Here is a 23,663-nt window from a genome sequence, read left to right on the forward strand (position 1 = left end):
TAATATTCCCGTCATAAAATAGATTATTAATCAAATTTTTGTTTTAGTTTTGTTTCCGTAAGTAAATGTAGCCGTCGGCTCTCTTTGTACACCCTCGGAAAGTTTTCCCAATGGCTTGTAGGTACTCATAGGTATGCAATTTGGATTATTCCTTTGTACTACAAATTCCTGTTGGGATTCTCTGTTGTTCGCCATTTTGGAAGTGAAAGATTTTCCCTATGTGGCTTGTCCGATTTTGGTGCGATTCAACCCTCACCCTATTCCATCGCTTGTAAAACTTTGCTCAGATCTAGCAAATCGGAGCACCATCTTGTGGCAAATATTAATTAAAGGTTGTTTGTGTTCAAATCTCCATTCTTGTTTGGCATTCTCTAATGAATTCGGCAATAATAGTTTAAAGTGCAGATCATGTAGTCATTCTTTCTTCCCTACCCCATTTGTTGCTCACAACACTCTGTGCAACTACCATTACACACCCGTATGGCCTCCAAGCTAAGTTGTACGACCTCCACAAATATATCGTACGGCCTCCACAGATATATCGTACGGCCTTCACACATATCCCGTACGGCCTCATCCACTATGTCCCAAGGCTATTGTACATCCATCAAGATCAACCATACGGCCTCCTGACACACCCCCTCAACAGTCTTACCACACTGCTACTTCCTATATGGACGACCGTACGGCCTAACTAGCTGTCCATTCTCCCCACCATATGGCCAGCGACCTTCCATACAACCATCGATTTGCCAACCTCCTAGTAGCTACTGTTCGGCCTCATTCCGTATGAACTCTTTCAGGCCTCCTTTCGTGTGCAATAGGGCAAGTTTATCCCAGCATTCGTCGGGTTTATACTTGTAGAAATCTATTCCAAAGGGGTAGCCAAACAACGGAACATTACAGATTCTATTCCAAAGGGGCAGCCGAACAACAAAACATTACAGTGGTATCAGAGCTTAAATCCTACCAGCCTGTGGACAGTGAATGAGAGTTTATAGCTGGAAGAAAAGAACCCATTCCGTTGATAGAATGGCTGCCAAACCAAAACCCACAGCTGCTGAAGTCATGGCACTACTGAAAAACTTGAGAGGAATCAGGCACAGATCAATGATACTCAGTGACTAATGGAAGAGATTCTCAAGAAGTTGGCAGATAATAAAATATCCGGTGAACAAAATGGTCACAGCGCGGACTTGATGTCGGGTAAAGCAAACCCTCATCAAGCACGCTCTCGACCTTCCATGCCGTCTTTTCTCCCACGAATAGAGGCACCACCCAGAGGGAAGCAACCGACCTTTAAAGAAATGCAAGAACAGCTAAGAGAAAACTAGAAAAATGCAAATTTAGAGGAAGATATATCCTACAAACATTATGCAGATCTGAGAATGAGATATTCATGAGGCAGAAATAGAGGATATTTTAATGATGATCTCAGGAGGAAGTTGAATAAAGTAAATCTGTCACCATTTACCGGATCTGGATCCATATTTACGCAAGCATGGGTAATGAAAGCAGATACTTCCAGCTTAATACCATGCCAGAAGAAGAAGTAATTAAATTTGCAGCCTTACACTTGGAGGGAGTTGCGCATAAATGGTGGCAACACGGCACCATCACACTCATGATCAAATAAATACCTATGAAGAATTAATTGAGAGATTGATAGATTGATTTGACGGTAAAGATCCGGAACTCAATTTGAAAAATTTGGCACAACTGAGGCAAACTGGATCGGTTGACAAGTACATTGTGAAATTTCAGAAACTCTTTATTTCGGTCACAAACATTTTTGAAAGAAAATAGATTGTTCTCTTCATGGACGGATTGACAAAACAGTTGAAGGGTTGGGTAAAAGGGTTCAATCCTACCACCCTGTCGGAGGCCATTAAGAAGGCAAGGAATATGGCATCATCAACAATATCATCCTAACAAAGTTACTCGCATTCCAAACTGTCAGTGTTTCCGAGGGACAAAGATAACAAACCTCCACCAAGGAAGCTATCATTGGACGAAGCTACTAAACAAGAGCTCCGAAGGAAGAAATTATGTTTCAACTGTAAAGGACCATGGGAACCTAGGCACAGATGCCTCGGGAAAAGAAAAATCCACTACAATGAGGTTGCATCCGATGATGAGGACGAACAGGAAGATATACCCTCCAAAGACAACCAACCTCACGAGGACACTAGAATGGTTAGTTTCAAGTTTCAACTGTACGGAGAGAATTGCAGTACTAGTATGATGCAGAGGAACTATCACCCTAGCCGGTAGCCCGAGGTGCACGTTATTTCGTGTACGGGGAACCCTTCAAGGACAAAGGGTTATAGTGATGCTTGATAGCAGAGCTACTCTAAACTTCATAAACTCATCTCTGGTAAAGCGAAGAGGTCTACCTACGAAGACGCACGTAGGATTCCAGGTGAAGGTTGTCAAAGGGACTCTTCTACCACGCACACACCTTGTTCCTAATCTAAGTATCACAATGGCGAATCACACGGTGATGGAGGATTTCTTCATAGTGGACCTTGATGATATGGAGATCATTATGGGAATACAATGGATGGAGACACTTGATGAATACACTCAAAGCTTCAAATGGATGGACTTCACTTTTGTTGTTGATGGAAAAAAGGTTGTTCCCCGCGGAATGGCAAATGAGGGTCCGAAGGAAGTTTCTACACATCGGATGGAGGCAATTTTTCGGCGTGATGACGTTGCTTGGGGTGTACATTGTTTTGTCTCGACAGAACCTATAAAAGGGCAACAAACACCTCCCCAAGATGATGATCTCCAAAATATTTTGAGTGAACATGATAAAGTTTTTATAGACATTCCTCCTGGCATACCGCCTCATCGAGGGTTTGAACATACTATTGAGTTGGAAGCAAGAGCCAAGCCGGTCATAACCACACCCTACTGTCATCCCAAGAAATTCAAAGATGAGATCGAAAAACTGTTGGAAAAAGGATGGATCTATCCCAATTCTAGCCCCTTCGCGTTATCGATGGTATTGGTCAAAAAGAAGGATAGGACGATTCGCATGTGTGTGGACTGTTGTGCATTGAACAAAAAAACAATAAAGAATAGATATCATAGATGAGTCACTAGATGAATTACATGGCGTAGTCTATTTTTCGAAAATAGATCTCCGTTACAAATACCATAAGATCCACATGAGGGAGGAAGACGTAGAAAAAATAGTCTTTCATTGTCACTACAGGCATTATGAGTTCTTAGTCATGCCGTTTGAATTAACAAGCACACCTGCTACGTTCGAATCATGCATGAATCGCATCTTCAACAAACAATTGCGTAAGTACTTATTGGTATTTTTTGATAATATTCTTATTTATAGTAGGAGATGGGAAGAGCCCCTGAAGCATCTAGATGAAGTCCCAAGGATCATGAAGGATCAATCTTTGTTCGCCAAGCAATCCAAGTGCAAATTCAATATGATAGAAATATTGTACCTAAGGCATGTTGTCAGTAAATATGGAGTTCAAGTTCATCTAGAGAAGATTTAGGCTATTCTTGATTGGCCTCCCCCAAAATCACTCACAAAATTGCAAGGATTTTTCAGACTGTACAGTTACTACCAACGGTTTGTTAAAGGATTCTCTCAGCTCAACACACCCTTAACAGATCTGACAAGGAATGGTTCTTTCCAGGAGAATGAAAAAGGTGCAAGTCACTTTCGATAAGCTGAAAGAGGCAATGAGCACTTGTCCCGTACTTGCATTACCTGACTTCACTCAACCTTTCATTCTGGAGTGCAACGCATCCGAAGAAGGCATTGGCGCAGTACTGATGCAAGATAGACACCCCATAGCCTATGAGAGCAGAAAGCTTACGCAAATAGAATGCTTATATTCCATTTATGACAACGAGATGTTGGCCATCATACATGCACTAACCAAGTTCTGGCAATATCTCGTGGGTGTCAAATTTGTCGTTTGTACGGATCACAACAGTTTGAGATATTTTCTGGAGCAACAGGACTTGAACGAGAGGCAACAAAAGTGGGTAAGCAAGGTTTAGGTTTTTGATTTTGACATTGAATATGTGAAAGGAAAAAACAATGTGGTTGCAGATGCTCTATCCAAGAAACTTGCCATCTGCTTACTGACCCAAATTTAGGCTGATTGAAAAGCACATTTGTTGGTAGAATATTCCAAAAACACATTGGCCTGTGAGCTAATGGATGGCAACACCCAGGATGATCGGTATAAAGTGGTGGATGACATCATTTACTATAAGAATCAGATATATTTAGTGTCAGAATCCAAATTGAAGCAGAAAATCTTGAAGGAGGTACATGACTCTTCCTTGGTCGAACACTCGGGCTCCCTGAAACTTATAGACATCTCAGGGAGAGGTTTTCATGGAAAGGCCTTAAAGGAGATGTATTGCAGTATGTAAGAGAGTGTGCGGTCTGCCAGCAGAACAAATCCGAACATACTCTACCCGTCGGGTTACTACAACCTCTGCCAATTCTAGAACAAAAGTGGAAAAGTATCTCAATGGATTTCATAACTGGACTTTCTAAGGTGAACAGAAAGGATTGTATCTTCGTGGTGATTGACAGACTGAAAAAGTACACGCATTTCTTCACCATCCCCTCAGATTTTCAGACCGCACAAGTCGCCAATTTGTTTTTTAAAGAAATCTTTCGTCTACACAGGTTACCCTAAAACATTGTCAGTGATCGAGATGGGCGATTTATCAATATCTTTTGGATAAAATTGTTTCAATTGGCAGAGACAGAATTGTCACCAAGTACTAGTTACCACCCTCAGACAGACGGACAAATGGAGATTGTGAACAAGTGGTTTGAAGGTTACCTTCGGAACTACGTTTCGGCATAACAACAGGAATGGGTCAAATGGATATACCTAGGGGAATATTGTTACAATACCACATACCACATCCATTGGGATGGCACCATTCAAAGCTCTATACAAGCATGAACCCCTTTCCTTCATAGGCACCATTCAAAGCTCTATACAAGCATGAACCCCTGTCCTTCATAGACACAGTTCTAGGAGACAGTCACGCACCAAGGGCGAGGGACTTCAGGAGGGACAAGACATCTTAAGATACCTAAAGAAAAACTTACAACAGGCATAAAATCAACAAAAGATGTACACCAACAGACACCGAATAGAAAGGGTTTTCGAAGTAGGAGACTTGGTCTACCTCATGCTCCAGCCATACTGACAATCTTCATTTAAGGAAAAGGGAAGAAAAAACCTAAAGCCAGGATTTTATGGCCCTTATTGCGTAGTTCACCGCATCGATAAGTCGCCTTCGAGCTGGAACTTCCGGAGGGTAGCCGTATTCATAACGTTTTTCATGTTCCTTGCCTGAAGAAAGCCGTGGGACAAAACGTCATGGTAGCTTCAAACCTTCCACCACTCAATAAAGAAGGAAAGCTCATATTGGAACCAGCCGAGATTATTGAAGTACGTAAGAAGACCCTATGAAACCGAATGGTGAAGGAATATTTGGTACGCTAGAAACACTTGCCATTGGACGACGCAACCTGAGAAGGCGAGCACATTCTACAGCATGCGGCATTGCGTTTGCTTGAGGACAAGCAAAATTTGGAACGGGAGGACTGTAATATTCATGTCATAGAATAGATTATTAATCAAATCTTTGTTAATGGGCCGATTGATTTAAAATATCTCAAACCCATTTTAGTTTTGTTTCCATAGGTAAGTGTAGCCATCGGCTATCTTTGTACGCCCTTGGAAAGTTTTCCCTACGGGTATTTAAGCACGACTTGTAGGTAGTCATAGGTATGCAATTTGGATTATTTCTTTGTACTATGAATTCTTCTTGGCATTCTCTGTTGTTCGTCATTTCGGAAGTGAAAGATCTTTCCTACTTGGCTTGTCTGATTTCACTGGGATTCAACCCTCACCCTATTTCGTTGCTTGTAAGACTTCGCTCAAATCTGGCAAATCGGAGCACCATCTTGTGGCAAATATTAATTAAAGGTTGTTTGTGTTCAAATCTCCATTCTTGTTTGGCATTATCTGATGAATTCAGGATTAATAGTTTAAAGTGCAGATCTATAGTCATTCTTTCTTCCATACCCCATTCGCTATTCACAACACTCTGTGTAACTACCATTACACACCCATACGGACTCCAAGCTAAGTCGTACTACCTCCAAACTAATCGTACGACCTCCACAAATATACTGTATGACCTTCACACATATCCCATATGGCCTCATCCATTGTGTCCCAAGACTACTATATGGCCATCAAGATCAAACGTACGGCCTCTTGACCCCCCCCCCCCTCCCAATAGTCTTACCACTCTGCTACTTCCTGTACGGACTACCGTACGGCCTAACTGGCTATCCATTCTCCCCACCATACGCCAGCAACCTTACCGTATGGCCATCAATTCACCGGCCTCCTAGCAGCTACTGTACGGCCTCATTCTATACAACCTCTTTCAAGCCTCCTTCCGTGTGCAGGAGGGCAAGTTGATCCCGGCATTCATCAAGTTTATACTTTTACAGATCCGTCCTAGAGGGGTAGCCGAACAACAGAACATTATAGATTATGTTCCAAAGGGGTAGCCGAGCAACAAATCATTACAAAGTTACAAACTAAGCTCACTCCCACCAACATAATCTATGCCCAACACCCTAAGCATTCCAAGAACTTTGGAGTTCTCCTTAACTCACCAAGAAGCTTATGGGAAAACTCAAAAACTACACTAATTGCTTAGAAATCATTTTTTTGTAAAATGTGGACATTACACTCTCCTAGGTATGTATCTTTTCATTTATTACCTCAGTTTTCATTCGATCCTAGTATGCTACATATTTTATTTTATAATGCTATAAAATAAAGTATGCTTTTATGCCCTTCAGCCTACATAAAAGTAGGTCACAAGTAAGAAATGTGCATAGTTCTTTACATTCATAAAAGAAACGAATTGCCAATTTAAAATTGTAGACTTATAGCTCCAATTCTCTTTCATACACCCCTACACACCCCTCCCAACCACTTTCCACAAACATAAAAATACAAAGTAATATTACTTTTATTTTTCTACTATGGCAATCTAGTTCAATGAGGTTGTAGAGGAATAGTAAAAATTTCATAAGATTTTTTGTTGCTATAGTTTTCCCATCAAAACCCATTTCTTACCAATAAACGCCATGTAAAGGGGACTCCACTCCTTATTTCTACCCTTCGTTCCAAAGCTTGTATTGCTGCAAATATCCAACAAAACAAGCAATAGTTAATGAAATTCAAACCAAAAATACATATCTCAAATGAAGAAAATAGATAGTGTTCAAATGAATACTATATGGTATTTTTTTACCTTTTGATATGTGACCCGAGTTTATTAAAATGACACACCACACTTCCTCAAACACATCAAGTTGCTCATCAGATGCACCAATCACCTACAAAACATTATTCGGGCCTCAAAGACAAAGAAATGATCCATATTTATGGAAAATAGTTTGCTTCTAATATATAAAATAGAACAATTGCAAAGATTATTTATTTCCAATAATAAAACTAATAAAGTAATCACAACATGGAAATACATAAAATGGATTCTCACTATTGCGGTTTTATTTAGGGCATGTTGGATTTACTTGGATTTGGATACTTTCATCTTCAGGGTACTAAAGACTCTTTTAATGCATCTTTTTACATGGTTTAGTGTGAAATATATGTCAAAAATTGAATTTACACTCATAGAACCATCATCAAGGATATTTGTATCTTCATAACTTCATATTAACACCATTATTTCTCTTTCGTATTTGTGATGTCCCCAACATCATTGAATAAATTAATTTAACAATTTTTTTATGTTTGGCCCCAACAATTAATTATAAATCTCAGGCCCTTTTTTTTTTTTTTTATTTGGTGTGTTGGGGTCATATTGGCATATCATTTGTAATCCTTCAAGAAGTTTTCCCAAAGCTAGATATATGACTGAGTTTGTTGTAGTGGTAGGTATACGATTTGGATTTTTATTTCTACATGCAAACTCTAGTTAGAGGCTCATCTTGTCTTCCATTTCAAAGGTGAAAGATCCTTCCTACTTGGCATTCACAATTTAGATGGAAGTCAACTCCTCAGTGTATTCTACTTGCCCTCTGTTCGAGATTATTATTATCAAAAGTGCAATCATTATTGATACAATTTCCTCTTGCATCTTCCAACTTACGAATCATTGTTTTGTGTTCCTATGTATACTTGAGTTCATGTCAAGGGAATTGGCGTTTGAATAACCCGCAAAAGGAAGACACATTGACTCCATACGGGCTTTAAACTATACGCTAGATTAGAAGGATGGTTGTATAGGCTAAGTAGCTTGATCCTCAACATCCAACCTCATCGTACATGGATTCCACTCACCATACGGGTTAATTATTTCCCCACCATACTTACTCCATACACAAGACTATTTCCCTCACCATACAGATTACTTTCCACATGTGACATTCACCTACTGCATGGACCATCTGTCATAAGTTGGCTTTCATCTAGCTTGACTATATAGTTTTAGCTGGTATCACTACAGGACCATAGCAATACTATGAAACCACCTTGCATTCTTAGCCTACTGTACACCTCAGTGATATGGTTCATATGACTAGGAGGGCATCGGGAACATTACAGTGGTATCAAAGACAATGGTCTTGCTAGCCTATTGGTTAACATTAGACGCAAACAAGATCCCAATCAAAAGAACAGGTTGTGTGAATCAAGCATCGAAATGATAACACTTCTACAAAAGCTAACAAGAGGACATTTTGATGGAACTTTGGTGAACGAACAACTCGATGATACCTTACCAAAGGGAGAACAAACAATTGGCAAAATTCTTTGACTTTTGGCAGAAGGAAGAAAAAATGGAGGACACAATGATCACGGTGGTAATTTTTTAAATAAGATTCCTCACATAGAGTGCTCCCACATATTGCCAACGATGTCGACATTTGCTCGAAGACATGAACAATGTAGAGAGCAAGAGCCCATGTTCTTGGGAATGCAAGATAAGTTCAAGCAAAATTGGTTTGATGTCGAGTTTGAAGCATAACTACCCTTTAAGGATTATGTGGATTTGCGGATGAGATATTCTAGGAGGCATGGCCATTACAATGATATCAAACAAAAAATTGGCAAAATTAATTAATCATCCATTGATGGGTCTGGGTATGCATCAACATGAGCATGGGTACAAAAAGTGGATACCTACTTCCAACTCAACCTAATGCCCAAAGAAGAGGCAATCAAATTCGCAACACTACACCTTGAAGGAGTCAATCATGAATGGTGGCACTATGAGATGGTCACCTTTAATCCTGATCAAGTCACTACATCACAAAATTTCAGAGACTGTCAGTGTTGGTTAGAGACATTTCAGAGAGGAGACTGGTTGTGTTGTTTATGGATGGATTGACTGAACCCTTGAAAGGTTGGGTCAAGGTTTTTAACAATAGTAACATGGGGGCATGTCCCCCCTTTTTATCCCCACATCCCAGAGATGAAGATGCACTGGGGACTTGGGGACTTCGTTCCTCCGGCCCCAGTGGCACCACCAAATTCTACCACCTCCGCCGAGGATGGAGGGATGTCCCAGTGTTGACTATTTGCTGATTCAATTATTTATGTTCAATGTTCGATGTTCCAATTCAATGCAATGTTCAAATATTTACTCTTTTACATCTTTATATCTTATATTGCAATACATATTTTCATAATTAGCATTTTAAGTACCATATGTATAGTATGTACAACTGCCCCCTGCCACAATATCCCCGTCGTCCCCCCACCATCCCCAAATTAAGGCCCCTTTGTCCCCTCGTCCTAGAAACTTGTCCCCCCATTTCATCATTCCCCTATCTCCCAGGGTAGTGTATCTATGTTTTTAACCCTAGCACACAGCGTGGAAATCGAGAAGGCACATGACATGGCAGCATCCTCTCCTTCCAAGAGTTATTCACACCCTAAGCCACCCCTTGCTGCAAAGGAAAAAGATCACAAACCTCAACCAAAGAAGTCATCTTTGGATGAGGCCACCCAACATAAGCTTGGGAGGAAAAAAAATTGTTTTAACTATATGGAGTCATAGAAACTAGGGCACTAATGTTTGGGCAAAGGAAAAATCCATTACATTGAGGTGATGCCCGATGGTGAGGAAGAGCCTGAAGAACACGAAACTAGCAGAGAAGGTCAGCAAGCTTCCAAGGAGGTTAACATAAACCACTCAAAGAAGATTGTTGCAGGTGTGTTGCAGAGGTGTCATCACTGCACTAGTTTTCGAGGTGCATGGTATTTTGGGTATGGAGTACTCACCAAGGACAGCGAGTTGTGGGCATGCTTGATAGTGGGGCCACACTCAACTTCATCAACTTGTGACTTATGAACCAAAGGGGTTTGCATACAAAGACACACCAAGGGTTTGAGGTTAAGGTGGCAAGAGGAAACCTCTTGTCATGTACCCATTTGGTCCCGCAACTAAGTATTACCATGGGAAACTACATAGTAATAGAAGACTTCTTTGTGGTAGATCTAGATGACAGAGGTTATACTGAGCATATAGTGGATGGAGACACTTGATGAATACACCCAAGGGCTTCAAGCAGATGGAATTCTCCTTCGAAGTGGATGGCAAAAAGGTAGTGCTAAGGGGAATGGTGAACGAAAGCCAAAGGATATCTTGGCGCAAAAGATGGAGGCCATCTTTAGACATGACGATGTTGAGCTTGAGACAATGTTGGACAAACATAGCATGGTTTTCTCCAATATCCCACTAGGCATACCTTCACACTGTGGCTTTAAGCACACCATAGAGCTAGAGGAAGGAGCCAAGCCTGTCATTACCACACCTTACCATCATCCTAAGAAGTTCATAGATGAGATACAAAAAACAATCCAAGAGCTCCTCGGCATGGGATGGTTCAAGCACAATTCTAGCCCATTTGCATTGTCAGTAGTACTCATAAAGAAAAAAGACAGATCCCTCTGGATGTGTGTAGACTACCGTGTGTTGAACAAGAAGACTATCAAAAATATGTACCCCATCCCTAGGATTGACAAGTTGTTGAACAAATTAAATGGCGTAGTCTAGTTTTCCAAAAAGACCTCCTATCTGGCTACCATCACATCCATTTGAGGGAGCGAGACATAGAGAATACAGCCTTCCATTGTCACTACGAACACTATGAGTTTTTGGTCATGCCTTTTGGGTTGAAAAATGCTCTGATCAACTTTCAGCCGTGCATGAATTACATTTTCAACAACCAATTGTGGATGTTCCTACTGGTGTCCTTTAATGACACTCATCTATAGCAAGATGTGGGAGAAACATTTGAGACATTTAGATGAGGTTCTAAGAATCATGGAGTCACAATCATTATTCTCCAAAAAATTCAAATGTGAGTTTGGAATGACAGAGATATTGTATTTGGGACACGTCATCAATATTGAAGGTTTCAAGTACACTAGGAGAAAATTCAAGCAATTTTGAACTAGCCACCTCCTAAGAATCTCTCAGATCTACGTCAATTCTTTGGATTGTGCAATTATTACAGAAGGTTTGTGAAGGGATTCTCACAACTCAGTGTATCACTGACAGATCTAATGAAGAAGGGATATTTCCATTAGAGTAAGTAGACATAGCACAATTTCAACAAGTTGAAGGAAGCCATCAGTTCCTATCTGGTTCTAGCACTACTTGACTTCACTTGAGCCTTTATCATGGAGCGCAACACATTGGTAGAAGGTATTGGGGTGGTGTTGATACAAGACCATCAACCCATTGCATTCGAGAGACGGAAGCTCTCAAGAGCGGAGTAGTTGTACTGAATCTTCAACAACGAGATGTTTTCTATCATGTACGCACTAACGAAGTTTCAATAGTACCTCATCAGAGCCAAGTTTTTCGTGCGGATAGATCACAATAAGCTCAGATGTTTCTTGAGACACAGAGATTTGAACAAACGGCAACAGGGGCGGGTGAGAAAAATCTAGGCATTTGATTTTTGATATTCAGCATGCAAGGTAAAAATAATGTGGTGGTCAATGCCTTGTCAAGAAGGCTTGCCATTTGTTCCTTTCAAATTTAGGCGGATTGGAAGGCACATATGTTGGTTGAATACTCCAAGAACACATACGCATGCTAACTAACGGACGGTCAAGTTCAAGATGATAGATACAAGTCGTTGACGATCATATTTACAAAAAGGGCACAATCTCTTTGGTACCTGAGTCCAAGATAAAGGAAAAAATTCTAAAAGAGATGCACAACTCACACTTGGTTGGACACTCGAGATATCAAAGACATGTAGACAAATCGGGAAAATTTTGCTTGGAAGGGCTTTAAGAATGACATTCTCCATTACATATGAGAATGCTCCACTTGCTAATAGAACAAATCCAAGCACACCTTACCAGTAGGACTTTGGCCAATGTAAACACAAAAGAAGACATTGAAAGGACGTTTAATGCGAAGGAAGATATTAGGGAGATAATGGCTGATACAAAAGAAATACAAAAGGTTGGAACCAAGCTCACATCCTTTCAACAAGTTCATTAGTAGTTCCTGAAACTTCCGGATTTGAAGAAGTTAATGAGAATCAAGATAACTAAGACATTCCGAGAAGCAGTTTTGGGTGTTCTTCCTCAACACTAAGTGTTGTTTTGGCATTTCATTTGTTCATATATTGATCTTTGTTTGTCATCAAAGGCAGGCCATGGTCTAGATTTTTTTTGAAATGGAGAGCCCAAATTGTGCAAAATCACTTTTTTCTTGAAAAGTCATGATTTTGGGGTTGTAGACCATGTGTTTAGGTCGTTTTTGGCATTCTCTAGGCCCTCAACCAGTTGTATACCCAAAAAGAAATTCTTTCCTTCATGCATTACAATCAAGTTGCAAGCTCATTGGATCTTTTTTTTTCAACTATTGGATAACTACATTCCGGGTTTATGGGGCACATTTTGGAGTGCATTTTGCATGTTATTGGTGATGTAATCAACGCCAAATGAAGTTAGCATGATATATATTAGTATAACTCCAATTTTAATTTTATTTCGCCATTTTTAAGTGGCCAAAAATTCTAATTACGAAATTTACAATTTCATGATATAACAACTATATAAACTCATCTTGGGCAAGGGAAAAACCCAAGAAATAGATGGGGTGCAAGCTGAACATCTAAAATGGGGCAGTGATAGCTTGTTCTTAAGTATAACTCCAGTTTTAATTTTATTTTGCCATTTTTATGTGGCCAAAAGCTCTAATTATGGAATTTACAATTTCATTATATACAAACAATATAAACTCATCTTGGGCAGGGGGGAGGCCCAAGACATTGATGGGCTGCAAGCTGAACATCTAAAATGGGGCAGTGATATCTTGGCACTTCATATTTATCACATCTTTAATGATGTCGTTAAAGTGGGGTTCCCTGAAAACTAGGCAACTAACATGGTTATACCTCTCCACAAAAGTAGTGACATAAACAATCCATCAAATTATCACACTGCTATGATTAATCCCCTCTTGGGAAATCTCTTTAGTAGCATGGGGAAATGCAAGATCAGCAAGTGGGTTGAATCAGAAGATAAAAAGCTCAGGGGCAGGCAGGGTTCAAACCAAAGCACTCCACTGTTGACCATGGGGTTACACAAAGATTCTTGGTTGAAAAAAGTTGGAACACACAGGGTGAGGAGGCCTTTTACTACTTTTCTAACTTTAAAAAGATATTTAACACAATGCCACGTGAAAAACTTTGGCTTAGAATGGAAGAGCTCAAGATTTTCAACTAAATTTAGAGCTGCAACACATAGACTATATGAATAGGTTGTTAGAAAGTAAAGTCCACCAATATTCCAACTATTGAAACACTTATCCACCTTATTAACCTTTAAGCATGTGAATAATATAACCAGCAACAATAACAAGATACTCATACACAATAACACCAGATATGTTAGCTAGGGAAACCCTTAACCAGAGGGAAAACCTTGGTGGGGATGGTACCCAAAAAATGATGTATTAATATAAATATTCCTTGTTAGAGAATGGACTCTGTTAGGAGCCAATGAAATACATCTTTCCAGAGGTCTTTGTGGACGTTGATTTGGTAAAGGCCTTGATCAAATCATATAATCCAGCCACCAAATCATTCCACAAAAGGGATGGAACTATTCTATCCACATTGGATCGTGCCTCTTTTATTGAAGCATTTGGACTGGATGGTCCCTATTAGGAGATTCCATCCCTGTTAGGAGTTGTGTCAACCCCATTAGAAGTTGTAGAAGGCAAATGGACCCATTGTCCAGACAGCTTCAGAGGCATGACCACTAAATTCATTGTCCAACTAATCTATGTATTATTCCTTGCAAAATAATAGAAATGAACTATAATTGTACTTCCTCTTTCTCTGTGCTATCAACCGAACTTCTCTCCTGATCTTGATACCAGATCAGCAACTTCGCATCCAATAATCCCTTGGATTGCTTACTCGCATTTACCAAATACTTCGCATATCACTTATCAAACTCACACTTCATGCATATTACCAAACAAGGAAAATATCCTTCCTTTATACCATGTCCTTGAAACAATTCCTTGAGTCAACCTTGAGGCTTTCTCAATAAATTATAATAGGACCATATTAAGATATTACAATTACTTTACATCTTTTTGCAATTACAAATCACTATCGGCTCACAGTCTTTACAACTTCTCACACGTGCGACCTCAAACCTTGCACACTCACTGACGTCATCATCAGGCTATCTAATGTCACTACATAACTATGCATATCACAATTCTATCTCTTTTAGGAGATACAATCTAAACATCAAAAACTGCTTCTTAGGTACTCTATGTATAAATTGTCTTCTGTAAATCGAACATATCTTCTGCATGTCTTAGACTTTCTTCATGTGCACTTAACCACGTCATCAAGACACAATGTAAAACATGTCATTAACCACGCTTAACCTAATCTTCAATAATCAGTCCGTACGACCTCTTTCTATGTTTGCTACTCTGTCGGTCATTACAAAAGTACTACTATGTTGACATCAATGACAAACACAGTCATGAATGTAACATGTCAATCATAAACAATTTCCCCAATGCTTAGGATACTCTCCGAAAGGAATACCATCAGCATTCATGCTAATACAGCTCATGGTTAAAATAAGAACTACAAAAGGGATGTAAAAGAGCTTTGGCAGTGATATAGGTGTCAGATAGGAATGCCCCCTCTCACCAACCTTGTTTGGGTTATACATTGATAAATTAGAAGAATGTTTAGAAAAGAACAATGGCAATAGGGTTCAGCTACCCAAATATGTGATTAAGCTACTTTTTTATGCTGATGACCTCATTTTAATCGCAAAAATAGTAGATGGTCTGAGGGAATACTTGAAGGGGCTTGAGACATTATATTATGTGGTTAGGATGCAAGTGCACACTAGCAAAACCAAAAGTGATGATTTTCTCTTTGACAAGAAACGAGAGGCAGCAAAACACTTTCCTTCTCAATGGCAGCCCACTAGGATGAGTACAAATACCTTGGAATTGACTTCAACAACAAACTCAATTGGGAAACATGTAGAACAAAAATAATTCATGGAGGATGGAAAACAATATATTCTTTACAACACAGATGCAGGAATGTGGAATTATGGGATTGAAAACAAAAAAGATGCTCTTTGGTTTGTTGGTTACACTGGTGATCCTTTATGGTTGTGAGATTTGGGGCAACACCATGTTTGATCGGAGATGGAGACAAGTAGAAAGAATCCAAAAGCATTTAACCATCAACAGTCTCAAAATTAAAACAACAGTCCCCTATGAGATCCTATAGGTGGAAATAGGCATCTTCCCTTTAGAGACCTCGACAATGATTTAGTTATTATGCTATTTAAAGAAAGCCCAAAGAAAATCATCGTTGGCCAAGGTCGATCATGGAAGAAAGCCTTGGACAAAAGAAAGAACATGTAGATGAAGAAAAATGTTAAATGGATGGAAAAATGGAATGTTAGTATGCATGAATGTCCAAATAACAATGCTTGAATAAAAAGTTCATGAAGGAAAAATTAAGAAATTGCATATGGTCAAAACAAAATGGCCTCAAAAAAGACTATCATATCAAAGAATTTAACCCAATGCAAGACCATGAAGAGAAAGCATACAGAGGAGCAAATATCAAATGGAAAGCTCAAATGCTCATAACACAACTTCGGACGAGCTCTCACCATTTAAGATGTGAAACAAGTCCATGGATGATACCCAGGGAAGAGTGGGAGGAAAAAATGTCTATTTTGCAACATGGGAGTGGTGGACACTGAGTGACACTTTCTCATGGAATGCCAAGCTTTCAATGACATCCGCTCCAACTATGGGGATATGCTAGAAACATGCAATTTAGGTACTCTTTTTGAGGAAACACAGCTGGACAAGATAGCAAATTTAGTGATCAACATTCGTTGTCAAAAAGCAGTCTTAGAGAAGAATCTTCAAAAGGCTTAATGTTCTCACACCCTTTTCTTGGGGGTGTGCTTGTCTTTTGTCTTGTGGGTCTCATAGGCTGCTTTGGCCTTGCAGACAATATCAAAATCATGCATTCATTCATTTGCATCAAAAGCTAACATACAATTGGTGTTGCATTCATGGTGTGTTTAGCTGTCATTTATGTGAGTTTTGAGATTTTATTTTCAAGATTCAAGAGCCAACTGTGTTTCTTATGTGATTGTTCTTGTGATATGATAATTTGGTATCAGCTATGAATGAATCTACTTGTCATGAGGAATGTTTGGAGAAGATATTCTTATTTGAGCTTGAGGATAAATTTGTGTTGTGTGTGCACATGAATGGATGGCTTCACAATTTGATGATTTTCAACAAATTTTCCAATTTATTAAGTTTGCATTGGTGATTGCATCTGTTAGAAATGAGTTGTAAGTTCTTCCAATTCATATTTTGTGGGTTCCTCTCTATCTATCAGACATTTAACATGCGAGTTGAATAATTAATGGTTGATGTCCATTAGAATTTTATTTCAAGAAATTGCTTAAAATCTCCTATCACCCTCATCTTTTGATATTTTTTTAGAATAAAGATTTAGAAAATCATTATAGAATTTAATCTTTAGATTACATTGAGAAATTTGCGTGCATGTTAGTCTTAAAATCTCAAAAAATACAAAAACTGCTATCATTATCATTGTTTCCATCTTTTTCGAATCAACAATCGGAAAAGGCCTTCTCGTGAACATCACATTTATCTGCAATTGAGTTTGTACCAAGACCACGAGGAACCTTGGAAGTGGCTTTCCTCATTCTTTCAAGAGAGGGATTTGTATAGCAATTCCCTATTGTTACATCATGTAAACGCAACACTCAAAACAGATGTCCTCAGCTATATGCTGATTTATGCCTAACACTATAACTTGACTTCATTACCTGCAAGTTCCATTTTATAGTTACATTTGTGACTTCTTTAACCTTCTCTTTATTCACATTTGACCCTGTTCTAATGCAGTTATTCCGAACATCGATAGAATGTAAATGAAAACATTTGATTAGACCATATTAAGGACCTTGTACTCAAGTATGTTGAAATTTGGTCCGAGTGTGTCATATGCTTGGGTGTAGTCACTTTTCCCATATTGATATAAAGCTTCTGCAAGCTGAAAAAACAATTGAAAGACAGTTACTATTAGACACAATCCACTTTTTACATATAGATAAAGCATTTTGCAAATGAACCCAGTAAAGGTAAATTGTAATTATAGATAGTTATATTGTCGTTGCATTTCAAGAAATTTTCTTTGGAAATTTTGACCTTCAAGATAGAGGATATTTCCTGTCAAGAAACACTATTTCAGTAGCTGAGTTGTTCATACAATTTCATATTTCTCCAAATTGGAAAAATTCTATTTTTTGCAATGAAATTAATATTAACACAATTTTATATTCAAGTCAATGAGCAAAATTTAGTCATATCTAGTAACCATGATGTTGAATGTCTTTGTTTTATTGACAAACAACTGCTTCTAGTTAGCTGTTGTAGACAACGACAATGGTAACTGGATCAGTATTTCCTATGCACATAAATATTTCGAACTCAGAACTTTTTACAAAAACAAATTTTTGGAATGGGTATTTAATAAAAAAAAAAATTAAGAATTTCTTCAATTGCTATTTTCCTTGTCTGAGATACTGCAAGAAAAAAAAAACTATGTATCAAAATTACAGAATTGGGTCAAAAGTATAAAATTTATAATTGAGTGGCACGCTCTCCTTTTGGAGTTAGAGACAAGTTGAAAGCCTCTAGCCTATTCCTATTTCCCAGAGGTTAAAAGATAAAGCAAACAACATGATCACAATATCATTTTAAGTTGGGCCCAATAATTTATAATTTATAAGGTCAACTAATGATATTATTATAATTAAACTAAAAAGTGTTTTGAAAGCTAATATTAAAGATTATTTTTAAATACTCTTGGAGGGGAAAAAATTCATAGGGACAATTTAGAGAGCTACGAAAGGAAGGATTCTTGGATTCATTGAAGACAATCTTATCATCATTTTGCCATCACCCATTTATGAATTTGAGTATTTGTAATATGCAGTCCTTTTTGCCTTTTTCTAGTGAAAGCTATGATCCATGGTCAAAGTCTATAAACCTTTCCTTGGGCAGAAGCTTGCAGAACAACTGTTTATGTCCATAATCGTAGTCCACATCAAATTTTAGACAATATGAATACTAAAGAAGCATTTACAGGTATCAAATCAGAAAATAGTCATTTCAAAAATTTTGGCTGTCTAGTTTACATTCACGTACTTTAAAAGGTCTATGTTAGAACCTTGAAGGAAATTTTTGTTGGTTATAGTGAGTCCTCAAAAACCTACAGGGTCTACATTCTAGGACAAAAACAGATTGAAATCAGCAGAGATGTTTCATCTGGAGGTGTAGCTTTCAAAAGATCTAAAGGGACTAGTATGGAAATTGATAGAGATTATCAAGAGACTTCTCAAGATATGGATATTGCTGCCCCTGATTCCCCTACTGAGATTCAAAGTGAGACTCCTGAATTAGAAGACCATATTGATTCAATTGATCCTATAGATTCCACCATTGGACCAAGTGATGTTTCATTTGACAAGAAGAGACCTTTGTGGGCCAGACATACTGTACAAGACCAACTTTTAAATGCACAAAAGAATGATAGACATACTGTACAAGACCAACTTAAATGTGCAAAAGAATGATATACAAAACCACAATAACTTTTTCTATCCCGGGATGTTATATATTTTTTACTTGTATATGATATTAAATACACAAGGATATAAGGACACAGACCAGCAATACTCTTTGCATACTTTCCCTTCTCTTTCCTTGCATTGCATTGACCCTGGATACAATTATAATCCCAGTAAATCATCTCAAACAAAAGAAAAAATATTAATTGACCTTCAATAGAACTTTGGCACACCTGCGCTTCATTCCCTCCAGTAATTGATCTGCTTGAGAAAATGCGTTGGCATATACAAATGCCCATGTTGCTAATAGATCTAGGAGCCATTCTTGATGCCATGAAGACTGTAGAAATCATAACTTGCAGTTATAAAGTTGTAAATAAGTATGGAAACTACAAACGCACATATATACTACAATTAAAATAATCGTATATGAAACACTAGGCACATAACATAAGATTGTGTCAAAGATCACATTTTCAACTAAAAGAAGCATTGTAACAGAACTGTGAAAAATAATATTATGTTTTTTGTATGAGAAACACTAGACACATAAGACAAGATTGTGTTTAAGATAGCATTTTAAACGTAAAGAAGCATTCATAAGAAAATGTGAAGAACAACACTGTTTTTCCTTCTCAGCAAGCATACTTCTGCTAAATCTAACATTTTCCTCAACTAGGGCATTGTATTATATATGGATTTTTTATGACAACAATTAAGCATGCATTACAAATGCAAGAATTCCTAATGCCTAATCATTAATTGCAATCAGAATTCAAAAATACAATTTAAAAACACCTAGGAAGTAACCATTTGGTTAATGAATCATTGTATTGTTGCCCATAAGGTCATTTATGACTGACAGAACAGAAATCAAGAAAAGCTAAAGGTAATTTTGTAAAACTGTGAATCAGCATTATGAATCTTCCTGCCAGGAACTTGTTCAGTTATTATACCTATAAATTGCATAGATGATATGTAATTTTAGTATTTGAGTCCACATCAACTTGTTCAGTTATTATACCTATAAATTGCATAGATGATATGTAATTTTAGTATTTGAGTCCACATCAACGGTCATAGCTAGGCTAGATGTTCCAATCTTAATTCACCAATACAATTTCTAACATGTCATATTTCTTGTATAACTGATATGTATTGCTGTATCTTCAACTTTCAAAATAGTGAAAAAGGAAAGCTTCATTGCATTATGAAGCCATAAAATGAAATTACGCAAGTAGATGATTGAAACAACAAAATAGAAGAGAGAACAAACCCAATAATATATCACTGCACCTTGTGTCTGCTATCATCATGCAAGATTAATAGACCAATTTCGGGTTTCCTGATAGAGCTTCCAAGTAAAATGTAATAACAGATGGAAGGTCATTCCACCTCAGGAATTTGTACCAGATAGGTTAAATTAATACTACTCGAAATCTTTTTGAGGGGCATTAAATGCAGAAAAAGTAAAGCTAATATACTACCTCAAGAGAATGATATATTAAGCAGTATTTGAAAAAAACAAGTTTTCTTTGCTTGAAGAACAGGATGAAAAATAAATATGTGACTAATAGTTCCGTCAGCAGTATTTGAAAAAAACTAGTTTGCTTTTCTTGAAGAACAGAATGAAAAATAAATACGTGAATAACAGTTCCGTTATAGATATGCAATTAATTTTCTAAAGAGATGCAGAGTTCTTCTCTTGAATATAAAGAATGTATTTAGAAACTAGTGAAGGTTTTAAATTCTAAATGTTGATTTATTTATATATGGTAATACCCTTTACTCTCCATACTTGAGTAAGAATAGTGAAGCTCATTGAATCAGCCTATAAACAATTCATATGCCCTCTTATGTTGTTTATGTTAAAATGATGAATGAACAAAGCATTTATACCCATAAACATAATTTAAATCTCCTTCCTTAAGTCAACTTAGTAAAGCTCACAGAATCAGCGTTCTAGACATGCAATTTTATCCAAAAGCTTTTGGATAAATTGTGTAAGAATATTTCGCCTCAAAGTAGTGGATCACACTCCATGAACCATCACTAGGAAGTTCAAAGAACGAGATCCTTAACATAGAGGGAAAATATTGTTACATAGTTCTATCCAAAGGCTTTATTAAGCTGCGAATACTTATTTGGTCTCATTAACAAATTGTGGCATTAAATCTAAAAGCATAATGTGTGTAAATTTGTAATAACCAGTCGCATATGTTATTGTTGAATTTATTTTGTATAAGATGGACCACCTTTGGTTTTGGTTACATACTTGATCCATAAGGCAAACCACAAGATCTCTCATCCTATCATGGATATCAGTAGAATTTCCACGAACATGAATGCGCAGGAGCAAACCTAGAGCATTCAAGTAAACCTGAAACCCCAAAAAACAGCCAGTTGAAGATGACTATATGAGATCAAGTTCCTCTAATTTTCTCAGGTTATCAAAAACATTTTAAAAAGCCAGTTTTTGATGAACTAACTTGGACACTTAATTCCAGAAGAGTATATAAGGCTTAACATGATCCAACCTGAGGAGAGTTAACATTCTCTTGTTGCAAGGCAGCCCAGATATAAGAGTCATATATATCAAGTATTTTACTTAAATGTGCATGACCTTCCAAGTAACACAATGCTAGATGCCACCAGTTATGAGTGTACCTGAAATGCAGTTGTATGTCAAGGAATGAAGAAACCTAATTCCAAACCAACAATATCATGAACGGAGGAAGATTAGGGAGTTTACATGAATGAACAGCAAGCATTCCATGAATCAGCACATTCTTCCATAAAATGGACAGCATCATTAAAACGGCATTCATGTTGAAACACATGGCATAACTGTACCAGGAACAAATAAGGATCAAGAACTTAGGTGAGAGGAAGAAGTATGAACTTCTGTATAAACTTTTAAGAAAAATCATTTATCCTGGAAGGAATGAAACCAGATGTGTGATTCCTATGGCAAGGTACCCACCGCATGCTGAGACCATGGGTCATCACTGTTAATTGCCAAGCCTTTCCTTGCTGCCAATTCTGCATCTCCCATTCTCCCAACCTCCAATAAAGGAAATGAAAGCATTCCATATACGTAGTTTTCATCTTGAATTTCTGGAAAAACCTGTCTTAGAAAGGAAAACTTACGAATTACTAAAAAATTACTTAAAGACTTAAAGTGAAGAGAAAAAAAAAATTTATTGAACTGTCAATTTTTTATTCAGGAAAGTAATAAAAAGAATAATAAAAAGAGAAAAAACATTTCCTAAATTAATTTTTGACACTCATGTCATCAGGTTGAAACTGAATCATCCACCTTTGCCAGCATAACTTAAGAAGTGAATCTATCCGTATCCACAACATATAGTTTAGATCAGACTAGTTTAAGCCCACTAAGAATGAAACAGAAAACACCTGTTCCACTAAGATCAGAGAAGATTTGATGAGATAGATGAAAACACCTGTTCAACAAGCTGTAGAGAAAGATCTGGTCGGCCAATGTAAAAGCAAAGAACCTGAGCCCTTTTTAGTGATACCAAGTCTTTTGGGAAGTCATTCAGAAGCTGCAAAACAAAATATTCTTATGCCTCATTCTGGAAATAAATCATCCATGTGAACTTCGTGAAAATAACACGGAAAGCAGAAAGAAATCACATTATAATACTAGAGTAGAAAGTAACTGCAACTCGACGTGGACATTGCCAAACCCATTAATGAATGGGATAACCCTATTTCAGATCCAAGCATACACAAGTTTCTGAGCAGTAGAACTTCAAGAATGACAAGTCATCAATGTATAGAGGTATATAGTAGGACATGTATATTATAAGTACACGAAGCACACATTGTGAAACTAGAAAATAACAATAATGGAAGCTGAAAGAATACATCAAATACTAACCTCAAAAGAGGAAAAGAGTAGACAATTTAGAGAAAAAAATTAGTATAATAAACAAGAGCTGTGTTAGAGCTAGAGTTCCTGCCTTATGCAAAAATTAGAGACTTGCAAAGGTCGAAAGTTTGTTCAGTAAGGTGGATCAATTATTCTATAGGAAGTATTTGCATGAGCTAATGACAATATTATGATTCATTGTATTAAGGTTTTTTTTCTTAGTGGCAACTGTGTTACTCAATTATAGTTAGCAAAATTGTTCATTGTATCCTCAAACAAAGGATGAGATCTGTGATAAAGATAAGGAGAAATATAAGTGAAACAAAGACTATGCATGAAATAATGGTAAACATGTCATGACTCAACTCTCCAAATTTTGCCTCACATTCTTCCTTTTTTTCAATTCCTCGAGAATTCATATTCAAATTCTACAAATGAAGTCTTGAAAGGCTTGTCACACATTACTAGTTGACATTATC

General features: G+C 37.5%; 1 protein-coding gene across 4 annotated transcripts in view; it reads right to left on the reverse strand.

Moving 5' to 3' along the window:
- The window catches only part of LOC149534774 (uncharacterized), a 154,531-nt gene that overhangs the window by 67,449 nt on the left and 63,419 nt on the right, over positions 1-23,663 (reverse strand). For 2 of the 4 annotated variants that reach the window (XM_089803534.1, XM_089803537.1), the window contains 10 exons: positions 22,754-22,855; positions 22,273-22,416; positions 22,042-22,136; positions 21,827-21,956; positions 21,565-21,669; positions 19,523-19,629; positions 19,390-19,441; positions 17,621-17,710; positions 7,357-7,441; positions 7,179-7,243 (listed from right to left, as the gene is read on the reverse strand). In XM_089803534.1, coding sequence (XP_089659660.1) covers positions 7,179-7,243; positions 7,357-7,441; positions 17,621-17,710; positions 19,390-19,441; positions 19,523-19,629; positions 21,565-21,669; positions 21,827-21,956; positions 22,042-22,136; positions 22,273-22,416; positions 22,754-22,855 — 975 coding nt within the window. Of the gene's footprint in view, positions 1-7,160; positions 7,244-7,356; positions 7,442-17,620; positions 17,711-19,389; positions 19,442-19,522; positions 19,630-21,564; positions 21,670-21,826; positions 21,957-22,041; positions 22,137-22,272; positions 22,417-22,753; positions 22,856-23,663 lie in introns of those variants that run through there. The other 2 variants (XM_089803535.1, XM_089803536.1) reach the window with 2 other exon arrangements.

This window comes from Cupressus sempervirens, chromosome 10 (genome assembly GCF_028749045.1).
Source record: "Cupressus sempervirens isolate cs-2001-9-10 chromosome 10, ASM2874904v1, whole genome shotgun sequence".
NCBI classification, from domain to species: Eukaryota; Viridiplantae; Streptophyta; class Pinopsida; order Cupressales; family Cupressaceae; genus Cupressus; species Cupressus sempervirens.